A 17,886-nucleotide genomic window follows, 5' to 3' on the forward strand; every position below is an offset into this window, starting at 1 on the left:
AATCCTTTTTCTTTTTATTTATACTCTATCCCTCTTTTCTCAAAAACCTTATCCACATCTCTCTACCGCCACTTATTTTTTTGAGCTCTCAAAAGTGGCAAAGCAGCTTACAAATCCTATCGGAAGGTGGAGTTGGCAGCTAACTAATAACTGTCCCCTTCCATTTATTCAATTTAATTAATTAATTTCCTTGTGTAGTGTGTGAGCTGGGGTACACGTCGTCGCAATCGCAATCACAATCACGCGTTACAGCTGCACGTAACGTTACGCAAACAAGGAAGGAATCAATGGAATCAGCGGTAAACATACTCCTCCTTGTCAGCAAAGCTCCTTCTCCTCCTCCTCCTCCTCCTCCTCCTCCTCCTCCTCCTTCCTGCCGTCGCCGACGACTGCCCCACCTGTACTCTCCCCTGCGTCCTCCTCCTCGGCTCTGCTACACGCCTTCCTTGCTTCCTCCCTCCAGGCAGGCCAGCTCCTTCCTCCTCACGCTAGCTCGGTGTCTTCCTTTTCCCTTTTCCAGCGCGCGCCGGCCGGCCGGCCGGCCAAATTCCAATCCCATCCACCATCTTGTTCTTGTCTTCTCCGACAATTAACCATCAATCCCAAAACGTCATATTCATCTTGTCGAGGCCATAAAGTCACAACAAACACGTCGTCCATGCATCCACCACCGCATCCATCCATGAAGCCCGGCGGCGAGGAGGAGGAGGATGTGCAGGTGCTGGTGGTGCGGTCCCACCACCACTCGGACCAGAGCAGCACGAGGAGCCACCACCACCAGCAGGTCGTCATCAGGGCGCGGCCCTACTACCGGCGGTGGTCGCCGTGGCTCGTCTCCGGCGCCACCGTGGCCTGCGTCGCCATCTTCCTCGTCACCATGTACGTGAACGACTGCCCGACGCACAACTCCAACTGCGCCGCCGCAGGGTTCCTCGGCCGCTTCGCCTTCCAGCCGCTCCGCGAGAACCCGCTCCTCGGACCCTCCTCCGCCACGTACGTTACGTGCTTTATTTTCTTTCCTCCCGCCAATGGCTGGCAGTGGATAAATCTCTATTAATTCATAGCAGTACGTATAATGCATGATTGATAGGTTAGTGAAGATGGGGGCTCTCGATGTGGCTAAGGTCGTCCATGGCCGGCAAGGATGGCGTCTGATCACCTGCATGTGGCTCCACGCCGGAGTTGTTCACCTGCTCATCAACATGCTGTGCCTCCTAGTCGTGGGCATACGCCTGGAGCAAGAATTTGGGTTCGGTAATAATAAGTACTCTATATATTAATTCGATCGGCATGACCCATCCCATCCCATCCATTATAATTATTGTTCTTGATCTATCCACGCAGTGAGGATCGGTCTGGTGTACCTCATCTCTGGTTTTGGCGGGAGCCTCATGTCTGCTCTCTTCATACAGTCCAGCAGCGTCTCCGTGGGGGCCTCCGGCGCTCTCTTCGGCCTCATCGGATCCATGCTCTCTGAGCTCATCACCAACTGGTCACTCTACGCAAACAAGGTGGCGGCGCTGCTAACTCTGCTTCTGGTGATCCTCTCCAACCTGGCGCTGGGCCTCCTCCCCCGGGTGGACAACTTCGCCCACATCGGCGGCCTCGTCTCCGGCTTCCTCCTCGGCTTCGTCGTCTTCGTCCGCCCGCACTTGGACTGGCTCACCCAGCAGCAGAGAAGCGGCGGCGGCGGGCAAGGGCAACAGCAAGCTCCTCCGCCGGTGGCAGCGGCGAGGAAACGCAAGCACAGGACGTACCAGTATGTGCTGTGGCTGGCCGCCGCCGCGCTGCTCGTGGCCGGGCTCACGGCGGCCACCGTGCTGCTTTTCCGCGGGTACGACGCCAACCAGCACTGCCCGTGGTGCCACTACCTCAGCTGCGTGCCCACCAGGAGGTGGAGGTGCGACGGGTCGCCGACCACGTGCACGGCCACGACGCAGGAGAACAACACGCTCAGCGTCGTCTGCGAGGGCGGCAGCAACCGCACGTACGTCGTGGCGGCGGCGTCGCAGGACAGGATCAAGGACCTCTGCAATCAGCTCTGCACCTAGCACTGCATATTCTTCGTGTACATCGATCCATTTTTACTCACCGTCAGAGTGAGGTCCTAGCTTTACAGCAAGAGAAAGAATTTGTTCGATTTACAGGCAAATATGATATTTTTGAAATGCAGCAAACAACCAAAGATTTACCATTTATTTACAGGCAAAACTAGCAGAAACTAATTATCGTAGTAACAGTCAACAACAAAGAACAGAGTGAGACGAGACCCAGACAGGATGCGATGCGATCGACCACCAGCCACTACTGTGGCCCTTGTAACAGAAACGAGACGGCCCATGCAAGCAAACGACTCGAACCGCCTACCCTCAAAAGCCCATCAACGGCCCAACTTGTGAAAACCAAACCCTAGTCCAAGGACGTGAGGACAGAAACTGACTCTTGCTTCAGCCCGGCCGCACAGACTCGATGCCGCGCGGTGCTACGGTGGCCCTCTTCGCCGGTCCATCGAGGAGGCCTGCCGTGGTGCTCTCGGCGGTCTTTGATTCCACGCAGGAAGAGCCCCGGGCGGTGCGCGCGGCGCGGATTTGGCGGCGGCCTCATGGCATGAACGGTGAGCAGAGATGAGTATCCCTCAAATCGCTTATAGGTATTTGGTTTGAAGAATAAGCTAGTCTATTATATTATCACTTCTCATTTGTTTGGTTTGTGGAATGGAATGAGTTAATTCATCACAACATCACTCCTCATAGTTATTAGTTATTACTAACATAAGAAATAAAATTATTCCACCAAATTTAAGAAATGTACTTATGATGATGGAGCGACTCTCTTAGTTCTTTGCAGCTCTTTGGTTATTGAGAATTGGTAACATCTTTTGGACGCGGGGATGACTTTGCAGTTTGCAGCGGCACTCAAGGCCCCTACTTTTTCTCGAATCCCAACTCATTTCTTCCTCCTCTTCTGGATTATCATCTGGGAGGCAAAGGGGTGACTTGTCGTAGAGCATTTTATGTCAAAGATGCCCTGCTTTACCGACGGAGACAGAAAATTAGTGAAGACAGAGATATACACCATACAACCACCTTCGATGGACGCGGGGGATGACATTGCTTGACATGGACTGCGTGGCTGAGGCAATCGGCATACAGTACTTGCAGCCTGTACTACTATACATAGACAGTTCTGTTTTCCTCCAAAGTGCTTTATCCTTAGACCATTCTCTTCTGTCATATCCACTCCCGCTCCACTCCATACTGAGCGTGCGTTCTTGATCCATACTGAGCTCTGCCGAGTGCTCGCTCCAATGGCTGAACTTGCAGCCAGCCTGGTGGTTGCCCCACTGCTGTCCATGTTGAAGGAGAAGGTGTCCAGCTCTCTCCTCAACCAGTACAACGTGATGGAGGGCATGGAGAAGCACCACAAGACCCTCATGCGCTGGCTGCCTGCCATCCAAGAAGTTATCGCTGACGCCGAGAGGCAGACGTCTCGCCGCGGCGTGGAGAAATGGCTCGAGCAGCTCAAGACGACAGCGTACGAGGCGAATGAGGTCTTTGACGACTTCGAGTACGAGGCGCTCCGCCGTCGAGCCAAGAAAAATGGGCACATCGCCAAGCTTGCCATTATGGCAAGGGTAAAACTTTTCCCTACCCACAACCGTGTTGCATTCCATATCAGGATGAGCTACAGGCTTCGCAGGATTGTTGACACCTTCAAGGACCTTGTGGAAGAAATGAACACCTTTGGATTCAACAAGCTTGAGCCCGAGGCAACAACGACATGGAAGGAGTGGCGTGAGACAGATTCTATTATCGTTGATCCTGAAAATATTGTTGCCAGGTCTAGACATGATGAGAGGAAGAAAATTGTTAACTTATTGGTCAATGGTCATGTTACCGATGGTGATCTTATGGTCGTTCCCATTGTTGGAATGGGAGGACTAGGCAAGACCACACTCGCTCAGCTCATCTACAACGACCCTCAGGTCAAGGAGCACTTCCATCTACTAAAGTGGGTATGTGTGTCAGATGATTTCAATCTCCGTAATCTTTCCAACAAGATATGTAATGTGTCAGAGACAATCCTTGAGGATGCCCTAAAGAAGCTACAGGAACATCTTAAGGGAAAGAGGTATCGTTGGAGCTTATTAGTTATTACTAACTCAACTTCCTTGCCTTCAATGATGTTTTTATATTATTATTTACTAAACATTCAGTACATCGTGTTGTAATGTGTGTACCTAATGGACTTCTTTGCTAATATTTAGTACAAGTTCATGTGTGAGGTGTAAAATTAAAGTAGGACATAATTAAAGGTGGCTTTAATTATCCCACTCCTGTTCTTGGCAATCACATGTAAGATATATTCCCTACTGTGTTCTACAAGTCTGCAATCTCGTAAAAGTACAACATGGTTCCAAAATGGAAGTTTGAATTATAGCACTATCTCTAACTGAATTTTGTGCTCCTCTCAGAACACGTCATGATCTGCCCACAAAAAAAAGACTTGCATTATATTCTGCTATAGACTATATATAGATATATAACATAAACACAAAAGCTGACAAACTCAAAACATTTCTGGTGACCCAGCAAGAACACTATTATATATGCAAATAACCACAAGCTCTCTTCAAGTTGAGTGCCACACACCTTGCAATATGTCATTTAAGTGAACCTGTTTTGTATTGTGGATTTTAATATTTCTATAAAAGTTATTAAAGTTAGAGAAATACGACTTAATACAAAGCTATTATGACTTATAAATTGGAATCCAGGGAGCAACTTGCAATGTATAGTCTATATGCTTGCTTTAGGGCCATCTGGATAGAAAGGTACTAATGAAAAAAATATTAACAGGTACCTTCTTGTATTGGATGACGTCTGGAATAGGGATATTGACAAGTGGAGAAAGCTGAAGGCATGTCTTATACAAGGTATCGGTTGCGCCGTATTAGTGACGACACGTGAAAAACAAATAGCCCAGTTGATGGGTACTGTAGTTGACAACTCATGGACAAATAATTACCATGAAGTGACAATTTTGGGCAAGGAGTACATACAAGAAATTATTGAAACAAGGGCATTCAGTTTGCCGAAGAGCAAGTCAGATTATTTAGTTAAGTTGGCTGGTTTGATTGCTGAGAGATGTGTGGGGTCTCCATTGGCAGCAAAAGCAATAGGGTCTGTACTGCGTAACAAGACCACTAATGAAGAATGGGAGGATGTGTTACAACGAAGCACCATATGCGACGATGAGACTGGAATTTTGCCTATACTCAAGCTTAGTTATAATGACTTGCCAATTGACATGAAGCAATGTTTTGCCTTTTGTGCTCTGTATCCAAAGGATTATGAGATTGGTATGGACAACCTTATCCAACTATGGATGGCCAATGGTTTTATCTCAGATAGAAAAAAGGTACCCGCTGAAACCGTAGGTAGATGGATTGTCAATGAGATGGTCTCAAGGTCATTTTTCCAGTATGAGGAGCAAAGTAGGATTGGGTACATTTCTACAAGATTTTTGAAGATTCATGACCTCATGCATGATGTTGCACTGTCTGTTTCTGAAAAGGACTGTTTCTGTATAACAGATGAATTCATCACAAATAGGGAGTTGCTTCCAAGTGCTGCCCGCCACATACTTTTTCCAACATCGATAGAGGAAGAGGTACATGGTTATTTATTTGCTTCTATGAGGAAAATGTCTCGACCTATTCAAACATTGATGTTTGATGGGCCTTGTGAAGATGTCGTTGTACAACATTTATCAAGATATAATTCTTTGCGAGTACTTTCTGTGGCACAGTCATGGGGTCATTTGCCAGTAAAACCAAGGCATCAGTACCACCTTAGGTTCCTTGATATCACAGACAGTACCATCAAAGAACTTCCAGATGACATTAGCATCCTTTATAATCTTCAAACACTTAATCTTTCTGGATGCAGCAGTCTCATTAGACTTCCTGAGCAAATGAAGCACATGAGTGCCCTTCGGCATCTGTACACAGATGGGTGCACGAGGTTGGAGTGCATGCCTCCAGAGCTTGGACAAATCACCTCGCTTCGAACAATTACATGGTTCGTAGTGGGAAGTGGCTTGAGTTGTAGTAGTCTTGCAGAGCTAAAGGATTTAAATATTGGAGGTTCGTTAATACTAAAGAAGCTCGAAAATGTGCCAGGGAGAAGAAATGCAAAAGCAGCCAGCCTTGAGAATAAGAAGGAATTGAGACAGCTGTCACTAGAATGGACAAGTGGTAAGGAGGAGGAACAACAGTGTCATGAGGTGCTAGAGAGCCTTGAAACTCATGATGGATTGCTGGCCCTAGAAATATATTACTACAAAGGCACCAGTTTTCCGTCTTGGTTGGGTATGTTGAAAAACATGGTCGAGCTTCGGTTGTCCAATTGTAGGAAAGCAGAGCAGCTTCCACCACTGTGTCAGCTAGCAGAACTGCAACTCCTTCATTTGAAAAGATTGGGAAATTTGCGGTTCTTGTGTAGCAGCTGTACATCGTCTACATTTGGAAAGCTTAAGGATCTTAAGCTAGTTGGTCTTGACGTTTTTGAAGGAATTTGTGAGGCAGTGGATGGAGGTGCAGTAGCATTTCCTCGGCTTGAGAAATTGAACATTAAGGGTTGTGGAAATCTAGTAGCTCTACCAGATGCATCGGTGCTGGGAGAAGCATATTGCAGTGGAGATTATACAGTGGCCCGCTCAGCATTTCCAGAACTGAAGAGGCTCATATTGGAAGATTTGTGTATCTTTGAGAGATGGGAGGCTGCCCCTGAAATTGAAGGACATGCACTATTTCCTGTGGTTGAGGTTGTTGTTATCAGGAAATGCCCAAAGTTAACAACTCTACCTTGGGCACCGAAGCTCAAAGAACTGGTCTTGCGTGAATCAAATGAACAAATCTCTCTTGGAGGGATCAAATGTGTGACTTCATTGTCCACTTTGTTTTTGGAGGGTGTCAAGCTGGAGGATGGTAAGGAGAGATGGGACCAGCCTCCGTCTGTGGTAAGTATGCAACTATGGAGCTGCATTTTGTTCTTCCAACCACGTGCACTAGCACTGTGGTGGGTTTGCTTTGGGCAGCTGCAAGATCTGGAAATTACCGGATGTGATGATCTTGTCTACTGGCCGGAGAAAGCATTCCAAAGTTTGATTTCTTTGCGGAGGCTACGGATTGCCGGGTGCAATAACCTAATTGGATACGCAACGGCGAATGGTCCTGACCAGGCAACTTCAGGAAGGAGCCAGCTTTTGCCCCATCTAGAGTCTCTGCTGATTGAGGGGTGTCAATGTCTAGCAGAGGTATTCAATTCCTCCCCTGTTCTCAAGAGGATGGATGTGATAGGATGTCCTAAGCTTGAGTCCCTATACGGAAAGCAACAGTTGAATGAAGAGGCCAGTAGTAGCGATGCCGTGATGGCATCCGCACCTGTTGAGGAGAAGCTGTCACCATCGGATAAGCTCCTTCCATCATCTCTAGCAATATGGGACTGTCACGGGTTGTTGTCATCTCTAGAATCTCTAAGGATATGGGACTGTCACGGGTTGTCAGAGGTTGTCAATCTTCCCTCGTCCCTCAGGAAAATAGATATTCGAAATTGCTCCAAACTACGATTCATGTCAGGGCAGCTGGATGCACTGAATAACTTACTAATTGTCGACTGCCCGGAGTTGCGATCACTAGAAACATGCATCGTAGATCTCCCATCACTGGAAAGCCTCGATCTGCGTGGTTGCGAAAGCCTGGCATCCTTGCCCTGCGCGCGGGCAGGACCACAGGAATACTCATCTCTTCGTCACCTTACAGTTGGGAAGTGCCCAAGTAGAAAATCGCTGCCTTCAGTTCTGCACACTGTTTTTAAGGCGTCGCCTAGGCGACGCCTAGGCGTCCGGGCGGTGGTCTGACGCCTAGGCGCCTTGCCCGCCTACCTCGCCTAGGCGTCGCCTAGGCGCCGCCTAGGCGTCTAGGCGGTGGTCCAACGCCTTGGAGCGCCTTACCGCTTTAAAAACCATGGTTCTGCAGCAGCGACTGGACAGTGACCGACCTCTTGTATACTACACATCTAGATTTCTGTCGTCATGATGAAGGTATGCACCAATATTTCTGTCCTGTGTGTGTATGTATGTGTGTATGTATGTATGTGTGTATGTGTGTGTGTGTGCGCGTGCGTGCGTGCGTGCGGCCGTGCGGGGGTGGGGGGTGGGTGTGCGCGTGCGTGGGTGTGTATGTGTGCGCGCGCGCGCATGCATAAATCTTGTAATTCTCTCCAGCATGCTTGTTAATTCCCTATGTTGGGCATTCAACAGAGTTTTCATATATGCATGGACTGGACTGGACTGACTGACTGGCTATCTGTTTTCCACGCCATGAGTTGCATTGTAGGATATACACGCTGTCGACAACTTTGGAAGCAAAGTTGGACTGAATTAGTTTATCTATGAAGTTTTATTGACATTTAATTGATTGGTTCTTTTAATTAATTGACAGATTGTGTAAACTTTTTTACCGAGATTTAATTGATTGGTTCTTTTAATTAGTTGACAGATTGCTTTCCACAAGTGTCGCCTTCGCCATGACAGTGACGAGAACCTCATCTGCAGGGGCTCAGGCGAATCCGAACATCATAGAAGAAAGAAGCGACACATAACAACCGGACAGGGCCACAAGGAGGTCTCTCTCTGGGATAACCACCCAAATTACAACTCAAGAAGCAAACATTATTGATCAATACGGATCACCTCGTCTGCTAGATGTTTTTATGGAAAGAAAGCAACGGCCAAGTTCTTGGAGATGGATGCCAATGCTTCCGGTTTTGCTGTCGGAGCGAATCATGAGGAAGGAAGGAAACGCATGGATTGCTGTGGCAACTCGCTCGAGTACAGGGATGATCCGAGCCTTTAATTTCCTCTTTACCCACAAAATTAGTGCTGTGCTGTAGTGTACTACTAGTGGTTGGTGCGCGCTGGGCAGTCCATGTGACTACATTTTCGAAATGGTTTCACGTAACAAAGAGAGATTAATTAGGGGCGGGTGTGTGTGTGTGTTATCTATATCATGCTATGCTAACTACCAAACAGCCTAGAATTGTACCCAAATTTAATAAAATTACTTGCTTTGCCCAAAAAAATAGTAATTCTCACTTTTACATGAGTCCAGCAATGTAAAGTTCGACCAAATCGATAAATACCTAGAATTTATGATGCAAAGTAGATATTATATTAACTGTAATATATATATATATATATATATATATATATATATATATATATATGCATACATTTATTTAGAGATATAAATATTGATACCATTTTGTATAAGTTTAACTATAACTTAAAAAGTCCAGCCCGTGTAAAACCCAGAATTATATTCTTTCTGAAACAAAGAAAGTATTAAGATTTAAAATGACAAATACATCCTTAAATTTGTGTTCATGTGCTACCTAGGTCCTACTTTTTCTACAATCCCAACTCATTTCCTCATCATCGAGTTTATCATCTGGCTGGCAGGTGAAGAGGTGGGCTGTCCTGACGGAGACATAATAAGTGGAGACAGATATAAGACCACACAACCTGTCAACCACCTTCACAATGGCCGACAGAGAATAAATGAAGACAGATAAGTACGTTAACTTTGGATGTATGACTTTGCTTGACATGGACTGCGTCGCATTAGTTGCTTAGTCAGGTTTTTGTTTCTCTCTCTCTTGTGTGGTTGACACAGTGTGCACACAGTACTTGCAGCATGTTCACTGTGCTGTGTAGCACTATACATATACAGTTCTGTTCATGAAGGAAAGAATATATAGATACTTCAATCTTTTAGATGCCTTCGTTGTGCTGCAACTGCAGTTTATTCTTTTGCCACTATAGCAGAGAGTACATTTATTCCACCAGCGATAAGATATTAAGAAACAGATGCACTGCCTTTTCTTTTCTTTGAGTAAAGCAAACCAAAGATGCCCTGCTGTGCTTTCCTCCAAAGCGATTTACATTCTCTTCTATCTTCTCCACTCCAGCCCCACTCCACCCAACGCTCCAAAGCTCTGCTGAGTCCTTGCTCCAATGGCTGAACTAGCGACCAGCCTGGTGGTCGCCCCAGTGGTTTCCCTGTTGAAGAAGAAGGTTGTCAGCCTTCTCACCGACCAGTACAAGGTGATGGAGGGCATGGAGAAGAACTATGACACCCTCAAGCTCAGGTTGGAAGCCATCGAAGCGGTCATCGTTGATGCTGAGAAGCAGGGGCCTCGCCGCGGTGTGCAGGAATGGCTCGAGCAGGTCAAGACGGCAGCGTACAAGGCACACGAGGTCTTTGATGACTTCGAGTACGAGGTGCTCCGCCGCCGGGCCAAGGAGAATGGGCACATCACCGAGCTTGGCGTTATGGACAGGGTAAAACTCTTACGCACAATCGTGTTGCATTCCGTAGTAGGATGGGCTATAGGCTTCGCAGGATTGTTGACACCTTCAAGGACCTTATGGAAGAAATGAAAACCTTTGAATTCAACAAGCTTGAGCCCAAGGCGACTGCGGCATCGTTGGAGTTGCGTGAGATGGATTTCCTCATTGATGATCATGAAGATATTGTTGCCAGGTCTAGACATGATGAGAGGAACAAAATGGTTAACATATTGGTCAATGCCAATGGTCGTGTTGTCGGTGGTGATCTTATGGTCGTTCCCATTGTTGGAATGGGAGGACTAGGCAAGACCACCCTCGCTCAGCTCATCCACAACGACCCTCAGGTCAAGGAGTACTTCCATCTACGAAAATGGGTATGTGTGTCAGATGATTTTAGTGTCCTTAATCTTGCCAACAAGATATGTAATGCCTCAGAGAGAGACCTCGAGGAAGCAGTGAAGAAGCTTCAAGAACATCTTAACGGAAAGAGGTATTGGCTGGAGCTTATTAGTTATTAGTAACTTTACTTTCTTTGCCTTGTATGATGTTTTTATTTCATTATTTACTAAACACTCATTACATCGTGTCATATTGTGTGTACCTAATGGACTTCTTTGCTGATATTTACTACAAGTTTATGTGCGAGCTCTAAAATTAAATTAGAACATAACTAAATGTGGCTTTAATTACCGCACTCATGCTTTTGGCATTCACATGTAAGATATATTTCCTACTGTGTTCTACAAGTACGGAATCACGTAAAAGTACAACATGGTTCCAAAATGGAAGCTTGAATTATGTTGACAGAGAAGTATACAGGTCAACTCCCTTCCAAACATAACATTAGCTCTAACTTAATTCTGCTGAAGTGGTCTGTAGTCTGCATAACTACTTTCATCTCCTCTCAGACCATGCCATGATCTGCCCACAGAAAAAGATCGTATTATATTCTGCTATAGACTACATATATAGCATAAACACAAAAGCTGATGCAGTCAAACATTTCTGGTAACCAGGCAACAAACACTATTATATATGCAAATGACCACTAGCTCTCTTTGAGTTGAGTGCCACACACCTTGCAATATGTCAGTTGAGTAAATCTGTTAGGTATTTTGTATATGTTAATATATATTTTCATAAAAGTCATTGAAGCTAGAGAAATATGATCGACTTAATACAAAGCTAGTGTGACTTAAATTGGATTGGAGGGAGCAATTTGTAATGTATAGGCTATATGCTTGCTTTAGGGCCATCCAGATAGAAATGTACTAATGAAAAAACATTATCAGGTACCTTCTTGTATTGGATGACGTCTGGGAAAAGGATATTAACTTTGACAAGTGGAGAAAGATCAAGGCGTTTCTTACACAAGATGTCTATGGCGCCGTATTAGTGACAACACGTGAAAAACAAGTAGCCGAGTTTATGGGTGCTGTAGTTGACAGCTCATGGACAAATCATTACCATGAAGTGGCAATCTTGGGCAAGGAATACATACAAGAAATTATAGAAACAAGAGCATTCGGATTGCAGAGGAGCAAGCCAGATGATTTAGTTGAGTTGGTTGATCGAATCGTTGAGAGATGTGTGGGGTCTCCATTGGCAGCAAAAGCAATTGGGTCTGTACTGCGTGACAAGACCACTAAGGAAGAATGGGAGGCTGTGTTACAACCAAGCACAATATGCGACGATAAGACTGGAATTATGCCTATACTCAAGCTTAGTTATAATGACCTACCAATTGACATGCAGCAATGTTTTGCCTTTTGTGCTCTGTATCCAAAGGATTATCAGATTGATATGGACAAGCTTATCCAACTATGGATGGCCAATGGTTTTATCTCAGATCAAAAAAAGGTACCTGCTGAAACCGTAGGTAAAAGGATTGTCAATGAGCTGGTCTCGAGGTCATTTTTCCAGTATGAGGAGCGAAGTTGGATGGGGTACAATTCTACAACTTTTTTGAAGATTCATGACCTCATGCATGATCTTGCACTGTCTGTTTCGGAAAAGGAATGTGTCTGTATAACAAGGGAATTGATTAAAAATAGTGAGTTGCTTCCAAGTGCTGCCCGCCACATACTTATTCAAAATTGGATAGGTAAAGAGATTCATGGTTATTTATATGGTTCTATGAGGAAAATGTCTCGGCCTATCCAAACATTTATGTTTGATGGGTCTAGTGAAGCTGCCGGTGTGCAACATTTATCAAGATATAGTTCTTTGCGAGTACTTTCTGTGCCAGGAATTGGGTTTCATTTAACAATAAAACCAAAGCATCAGTGCCACCTTAGGTTTCTTGATATCAAGGACAGTGTCATCAAAGAACTTCCAGATGACATTAGCGTCCTTTATAATCTTCAGACACTTTTCGTCATCTGTACACAGATGGGTGCACAAGGTTGGAGGGCATGCCTCCAGAGCTTGGACAAATCGCCTCACTTCGAACAATTACATGGTTTGTAGTGGGAAGTGGCTTGAGTTGTAGTAGTCTTGGAGAGCTGAAGGAATTAAATATCGGTGGTTCGTTAATGCTAAAGCAGCTTGAAAATGTTCCTGTAGGGAGGAGGAGTGCAGGAGCAGCCAACCTTAAGAATAAGAAGGAACTGAGACAACTGTCACTAGAGTGGACAAGTGGTAAGGAGGAGGGACTACAGTGTCATGAGGTGCTAGAGGGCCTTGAAGCTCATGATGGACTCCTGGCTCTAGGAATACATTACTACCAAGGCACCAGTTTTCCATCTTGGATGGGTATGTTGAAAAACATACTCGATCGACCTTCGGTTGTCCGATTGTAGTAAAGTAGACCGGCTTCCACCAATGTGTCAGCTAGCAGAACTGCAAGTCCTTCATTTGAAAAGATTGGAAAATTTGCAGTTCCTATGTAGCAGGTGTACATCCTCCACGTTTGGAAAACTGAAGGATCTTAAGCTACTTGATCTTGACGTTTTTGAAGGATTTTGTGAGGCAGTGCATGGATGTGCAGTAGCATTTCCTCAGCTTGAGTTATTGGAAATTGACAGCTGTAAAAATCTAGCAGCTCTACCAGAAGCATCGATGCTGGGAGAAGCATATTGTGGTGGAGATCATACAGTGGCGCGCTCTGCATTTCCAGAACTGAATATTCTCGTATTGCAAGGTTTGCGTAGCTTTGAGAGATGGGAGGCTGCTGCCCTTTAAACTGAAGAAAGACATGCAATATTCCCTCGGGTTAAGAATGGTCCTGAGCAGGCAACATGAGGAATGAGCCAGCCAGTTGCTTTTGCCCCATCTAGAGTCTCTAGAGATATCGGGGTGTGAAAGTCTGGTAGAGGAGGTATTCAACTCCTCCCCTGCTATGCTCTTAAGAGTATGGATGTGATAGGATGTCACGGGTTGTTGTCATCTCTAGAATCTCTAAGGATACAACACTGTCACGGGTTGTCAATCTTCCCTCGTCCCTCAGGGTAATAGATACTACGGTTCATGTCAGGGCAGCTGGATGCACTCAATACCTGTCATCACTGGAAATCCTCCGTCTGTCTCGTTGCAAAAACCTGTCGTGCTTGCCCAGTGCGCGGGCAGGAGGACGACAGGAATACTCATCTCTTCGTGAGCTTACAATTACGGTAGCAGGGAGACAGAGCCGAACATCAAAGCAGAAAGAAAAATGATCCTTATTAATTGGTTGTACAATACAATATGGTACGGTGCCTTATTGGTTCATGATCCTATGCCTTATATAATCCTAGTCTTCTTCATTCCTTAATTGGAGCCTCTTTTGTCACCCTTCTCTGAAACGCAAAACATGCAGTTATGTGATTTGGAATACCTGCTGCCGACGACAGTTGCCTCCAATTCCTGCAGCTTCTGGCACCTAGAGATGTCTAGCTTTCCACAGCTTTTCAAGGTTGGTAACTATTTGCAGTTTCTGTTTCGGGCGACCCATTGCTTTAGGTTTTGGAGACATTTTTCGGAGGGTTCAAGACCAGGAAACGGATCGACGCCGCGTCTATGCAAATTTTTTTTTCTTCTTATTTTCATTGGAGTTTTATGAACAGGATTGCGTTTTGAGGTTTATAGCCTGTCTATTGGGTGTCGTGTTTATTTTTATGCACTCTATGTTGTGAGTGCTAGTCCATGCAGTTATGTGGAGCGAGCCCAACAACGATACCAGCCTAGCAGTAAGGTCTCCAGACCAGTCCAACCACGATGCCAGCCCATATGATGGTCGTCAGCATCTCCTCCACCACCAGCCCACCAGGTTGATGGAGTATAGTATATGGTTTGGTTTGGAACAGAGTTGGTCTCGTTGTACCCCCGGAACAACGACAACGTGATGGTGGTGGCGATGCGCAACGCCGCGGAGCCGGCGTGGCGACAGCGGCATCGTTTCATGGGGACCCCGATGCCAGTGACAGAAGGAGGTGGATACAGGGTCAGGGAGAAAATGTCACTTGCTCCTCTCTATCTTTTTGAGGGATTGATTGATAGGAGCTTTCGAGGGATTAAGAAAAAATGTAGGACAAATGGTTGAGAAAAAAAAAGTATATGTTTGGTTTGTAACCATAGATTGTGGCAAAATCTTTCGCTTGCTGTGCTAGGGTCTACTGCCCAACAAGTCTGTCACATGCTTATACAATCAACACCATAGCTAAGAGAAAATAAAAGATGAGCCAACTCTAGAAACCGTTTTTTTACTAGTCCTAGTACGTAGCAGATCATTTTTTTTTTCTAGCGGACATTCTGTTGGGGGTAGGAGGAGCTAACCTTTCAAATAAAGTTTCCAGCGTTTCTTTAACCCCAAGTGACCACGAAACGGGACACAATCCAGTCCATTCTGACCCCCACGTCTACGTGATACGCACTAGGTACAACTAAACTTCCAAATTAAACCATTGTTAGAGCACTATTAGTGTCTAGTGCTTTTTTTTGCAGTTTTGTCATTGTTGTATTGTATCTAAGTGCGCGCTGGGGAGTCCGTGTGACTTACATTTTTGAAATGATATCACGTACCTGTTGGTGCCTTTTTGGGACGCCAATCACTGCATGAGAACCGGCGGTGGTGCTCTCTGCACAGGCGTGGACGGTCCGTGCGTGCGCAGGGGAGGAGAGATTCTAGACGTCGTCTAGGCTCGGCAGGCCGACCTAGACTCCTCTAATCGTTGTAGAGTCGAAGAGAAGCGAGGAATTTGGGGATTGAAAGATTAACCTAGAACTAGACTAGAACTGCTCCTAATGCATAAGGTAAAAACGAGAAATAAACTTGATTTGATCGATTGTTGGGGGTTCAATCGACCGTAGCCCTTCATCTATATAAAGGCGGAGGTCTGGATCCGCTTCAAACTGTTTTCCGAGTTAATCCCGCAGTTTTAGGTAACAAATCCCGCGAGAAACTAGGAACCCTAACTGACTTCTGCGCACGCGCGGACCGTCCGCATGACACTTTTTGGTGTCCAACATATGCCCCCTGCCTTTTAGTGAAGGTTGACGAACCAAAAGCATATGAGCTAAGCCTGATGTAAGTCATCGGCTTTTCAGTATGGAGATCATTCAATAAAGCACCAATGTATAAAGGCTGTTTTAGATATGATTGCCCCCTAGGCAGATATGATTGCCCCCTAGGCACCATGCTTACTCCGAGTTTATCTCGGAACGCCCCGACTATTTCCTCCCTCACTATATCGAATGCAGTCGGTGCGAGACCACCGACTCTCTAGTTAAATATAGGTGGCGTTGGCTGGATATTAGTATGTTGTCTTTCCTCCCATTGGTTTGAGCTATGTGGTGCATTGTCATTTACCCTATATGGCTCATAGGATTGATCGTTTCTTTCCGGCCTTCTAGGCGGGGCTGGAAAGCTTTCCTGGGCTCGGGGTTTTGTATTAATGAGCTGATGCATCGTATAGTGTGATGGGAAGTGTTGCTGGGACGTGTGAGGATTCAGGTAACAATCCTCCTCAAAAAACTCATACGCGGACTATCCGGACATGTACCTGGACCGTCCGTGATTATATGCGGACCGTCCGTCGTTGTATGCGGACGGTCCGACTGGGTAGTTTAGATTCTGTGCCATATGTTGTGGCTCGGGTGCATGTCTGGGTAACTCATTGAAAATGGTGAGAGCACCTAGAGGGGGGGGGGGTGAATAGGTGATCCTGTAAAAACTTAAACTTATAGCCACAAAAACTTGTTAAGTGTTAGCACAATGATTGCCAAGTGGCTAGAAAGGAGTCTCAACAAAACACAATACCACAAGAGATCAATCACAGAGATGACACAGTGGTTTATCCCGTGGTTCGGCCAAGACCAACGCTTGCCTACTCCACGTTGTGGCGTCCCAACGGACGAGGGTTGCAATCAACCCCTCTCAAGCGGTCCAAAGACCCACTTGAATACCACGGTGTTTTGCTTGCTTTTTCTCAATCCCGTTTGCGAGGAATCTCCACAACTTGGAGCCTCTCGCCCTTACAATTGAAGTTCACAAAGAACACAGAGCAAAGGGGGAATGAGCAACGCACACAAGACTTCAAAGATCAGAGCAAAAACACGCACACAAGTCGCAACAAGAGCTCGCAACACAACTCAAAGAGTTCGCAACTCAACAAGAGCTCTAGATGCTATCACAATGAAACGAATGCGTGAGATCGATGTCTTGGTGCTTAGGAATGTTGTAGGAATGCTTGGTGTTCTCCTCCATGCGCCTAGGGGTCCCTTTTATAGCCCCAAGGCAGCTAGGAGCCGTTGAGAACAAATCTGGAAGGCCATCCTTGCCTTCTGTCATCGGGCGCACCGGACAGTTCGGTGCACACCGGACAGTGTCCGGTGCCCGATTCCTTTCCTTAAATGGCGAAGCCGACCGTTGCAGATCTGGGAGCCGTTGGCGCACCGGACATGTCCAGTGCACACCGGACAGTCTGGTGCCCCCTTCCGACCGTTGGCTTGGCCACGTGTCGCGCGCAGAATCCGCGGCCGACCGTTGGCCCGGCCGACCGTTGGCTCACCGGACAGTCCGGTGCACACCGGACAGTCCGGTGATTTTTAGCCGTACGCCGTCAGCAAATTCCCGAGAGCAGCCTCTTCGGCCGAGGCAGCCTGGCGCACCGGACACTGTCCGGCGCACCACCGGACAGTCCGGTGCTCCAGACCGAAGCAGCCTTCTAGCCAACTTATTTCTTTTCTTTTTCTTCCTGTTTCCAATACTTAGACAAGTATATTAGTACACAAAACCAATGTACTAAGACTTAGAAACATACCTTTGCTCTAGATTTGCACTTTGTTCATCCATGGGCATTGATTCACATTTAAGCACTTGTGTTGACACTCAATCACCAAAATACTTAGAAATGGCCCAAGGGCACATTTCCCTTTCAATCTCCCCCTTTTTGGTGATTTATGCCAACACAACATAAAGGAACTAGAACAAGTGCAATATCACTTCAAATAAAAACTCAAATTTATTTTGATTCAATTTGGCATATATGGATC

The 17,886-nt window shown here is 46.1% G+C and overlaps 2 protein-coding genes across 11 annotated transcripts; both read left to right on the top strand.

Moving 5' to 3' along the window:
* The first annotated feature begins 280 nt into the window (after window positions 1-280).
* LOC103652669 (RHOMBOID-like protein 1) lies at window positions 281-2,198 on the top strand. Its single transcript, XM_008679603.4, has 3 exons — window positions 281-993; window positions 1,091-1,254; window positions 1,345-2,198. The coding sequence occupies exons 1-3, from the start codon at window positions 659-661 to the stop codon at window positions 2,049-2,051; spliced, it is 1,206 nt and encodes a 401-aa protein (XP_008677825.1). The 5' UTR covers window positions 281-658; the 3' UTR covers window positions 2,052-2,198.
* A 208-nt stretch (window positions 2,199-2,406) lies between these two features.
* LOC100278200 (putative disease resistance protein RGA4) lies at window positions 2,407-14,964 on the top strand. Of its 10 annotated transcripts, none has more exons than XR_002268937.3 (4): window positions 2,436-2,614; window positions 2,903-4,131; window positions 4,860-8,106; window positions 8,557-9,088. XR_002268937.3 is itself a non-coding variant. In XM_020552397.3 (4 exons), exons 3-4 carry the CDS (start codon window positions 10,449-10,451, stop codon window positions 12,883-12,885), a joined length of 1,635 nt encoding a protein of 544 aa, XP_020407986.1. In that variant the 5' UTR covers window positions 2,445-2,614; window positions 8,620-9,638; window positions 10,035-10,448; the 3' UTR covers window positions 12,886-14,515. The 10 variants fall into 10 exon arrangements, 4 of the variants coding, with proteins under 4 accessions (XP_020407985.1, XP_020407986.1, XP_035823026.1 ...); XM_020552397.3 differs by lacking the exons at window positions 2,903-4,131; window positions 4,860-8,106 and adding exons at window positions 10,035-10,906; window positions 11,709-14,515 and having other exon boundaries at window positions 2,445-2,614; window positions 8,620-9,638; XR_004857641.1 differs by lacking the exon at window positions 2,903-4,131 and having other exon boundaries at window positions 2,407-2,614.
* Window positions 14,965-17,886: the final 2,922 nt, after the last annotated feature.

The sequence above is a fragment of the Zea mays genome, chromosome 4 (genome assembly GCF_902167145.1).
Source record: "Zea mays cultivar B73 chromosome 4, Zm-B73-REFERENCE-NAM-5.0, whole genome shotgun sequence".
Lineage (NCBI taxonomy): Eukaryota > Viridiplantae > Streptophyta > Magnoliopsida > Poales > Poaceae > Zea > Zea mays.

Bases quoted from the DNA above. Each gene is read 5' to 3' on its own strand.
- LOC103652669 (XM_008679603.4), top strand. From the start codon at position 659: ATGCATCCACCACCGCATCCATCCATGAAGCCCGGCGGCGAGGAGGAG. The intron at 994-1,090 runs GTACGTTACGTG...CATGATTGATAG, and splicing joins CTCGGACCCTCCTCCGCCAC to GTTAGTGAAGATGGGGGCTC. The intron at 1,255-1,344 runs GTAATAATAAGT...CTATCCACGCAG, and splicing joins GGAGCAAGAATTTGGGTTCG to TGAGGATCGGTCTGGTGTAC.
- LOC100278200 (XM_020552396.2), top strand. From the start codon at position 3,308: ATGGCTGAACTTGCAGCCAGCCTGGTGGTTGCCCCACTGCTGTCCATG. The intron at 4,132-4,859 runs GTATCGTTGGAG...AAATATTAACAG, and splicing joins GAACATCTTAAGGGAAAGAG to GTACCTTCTTGTATTGGATG.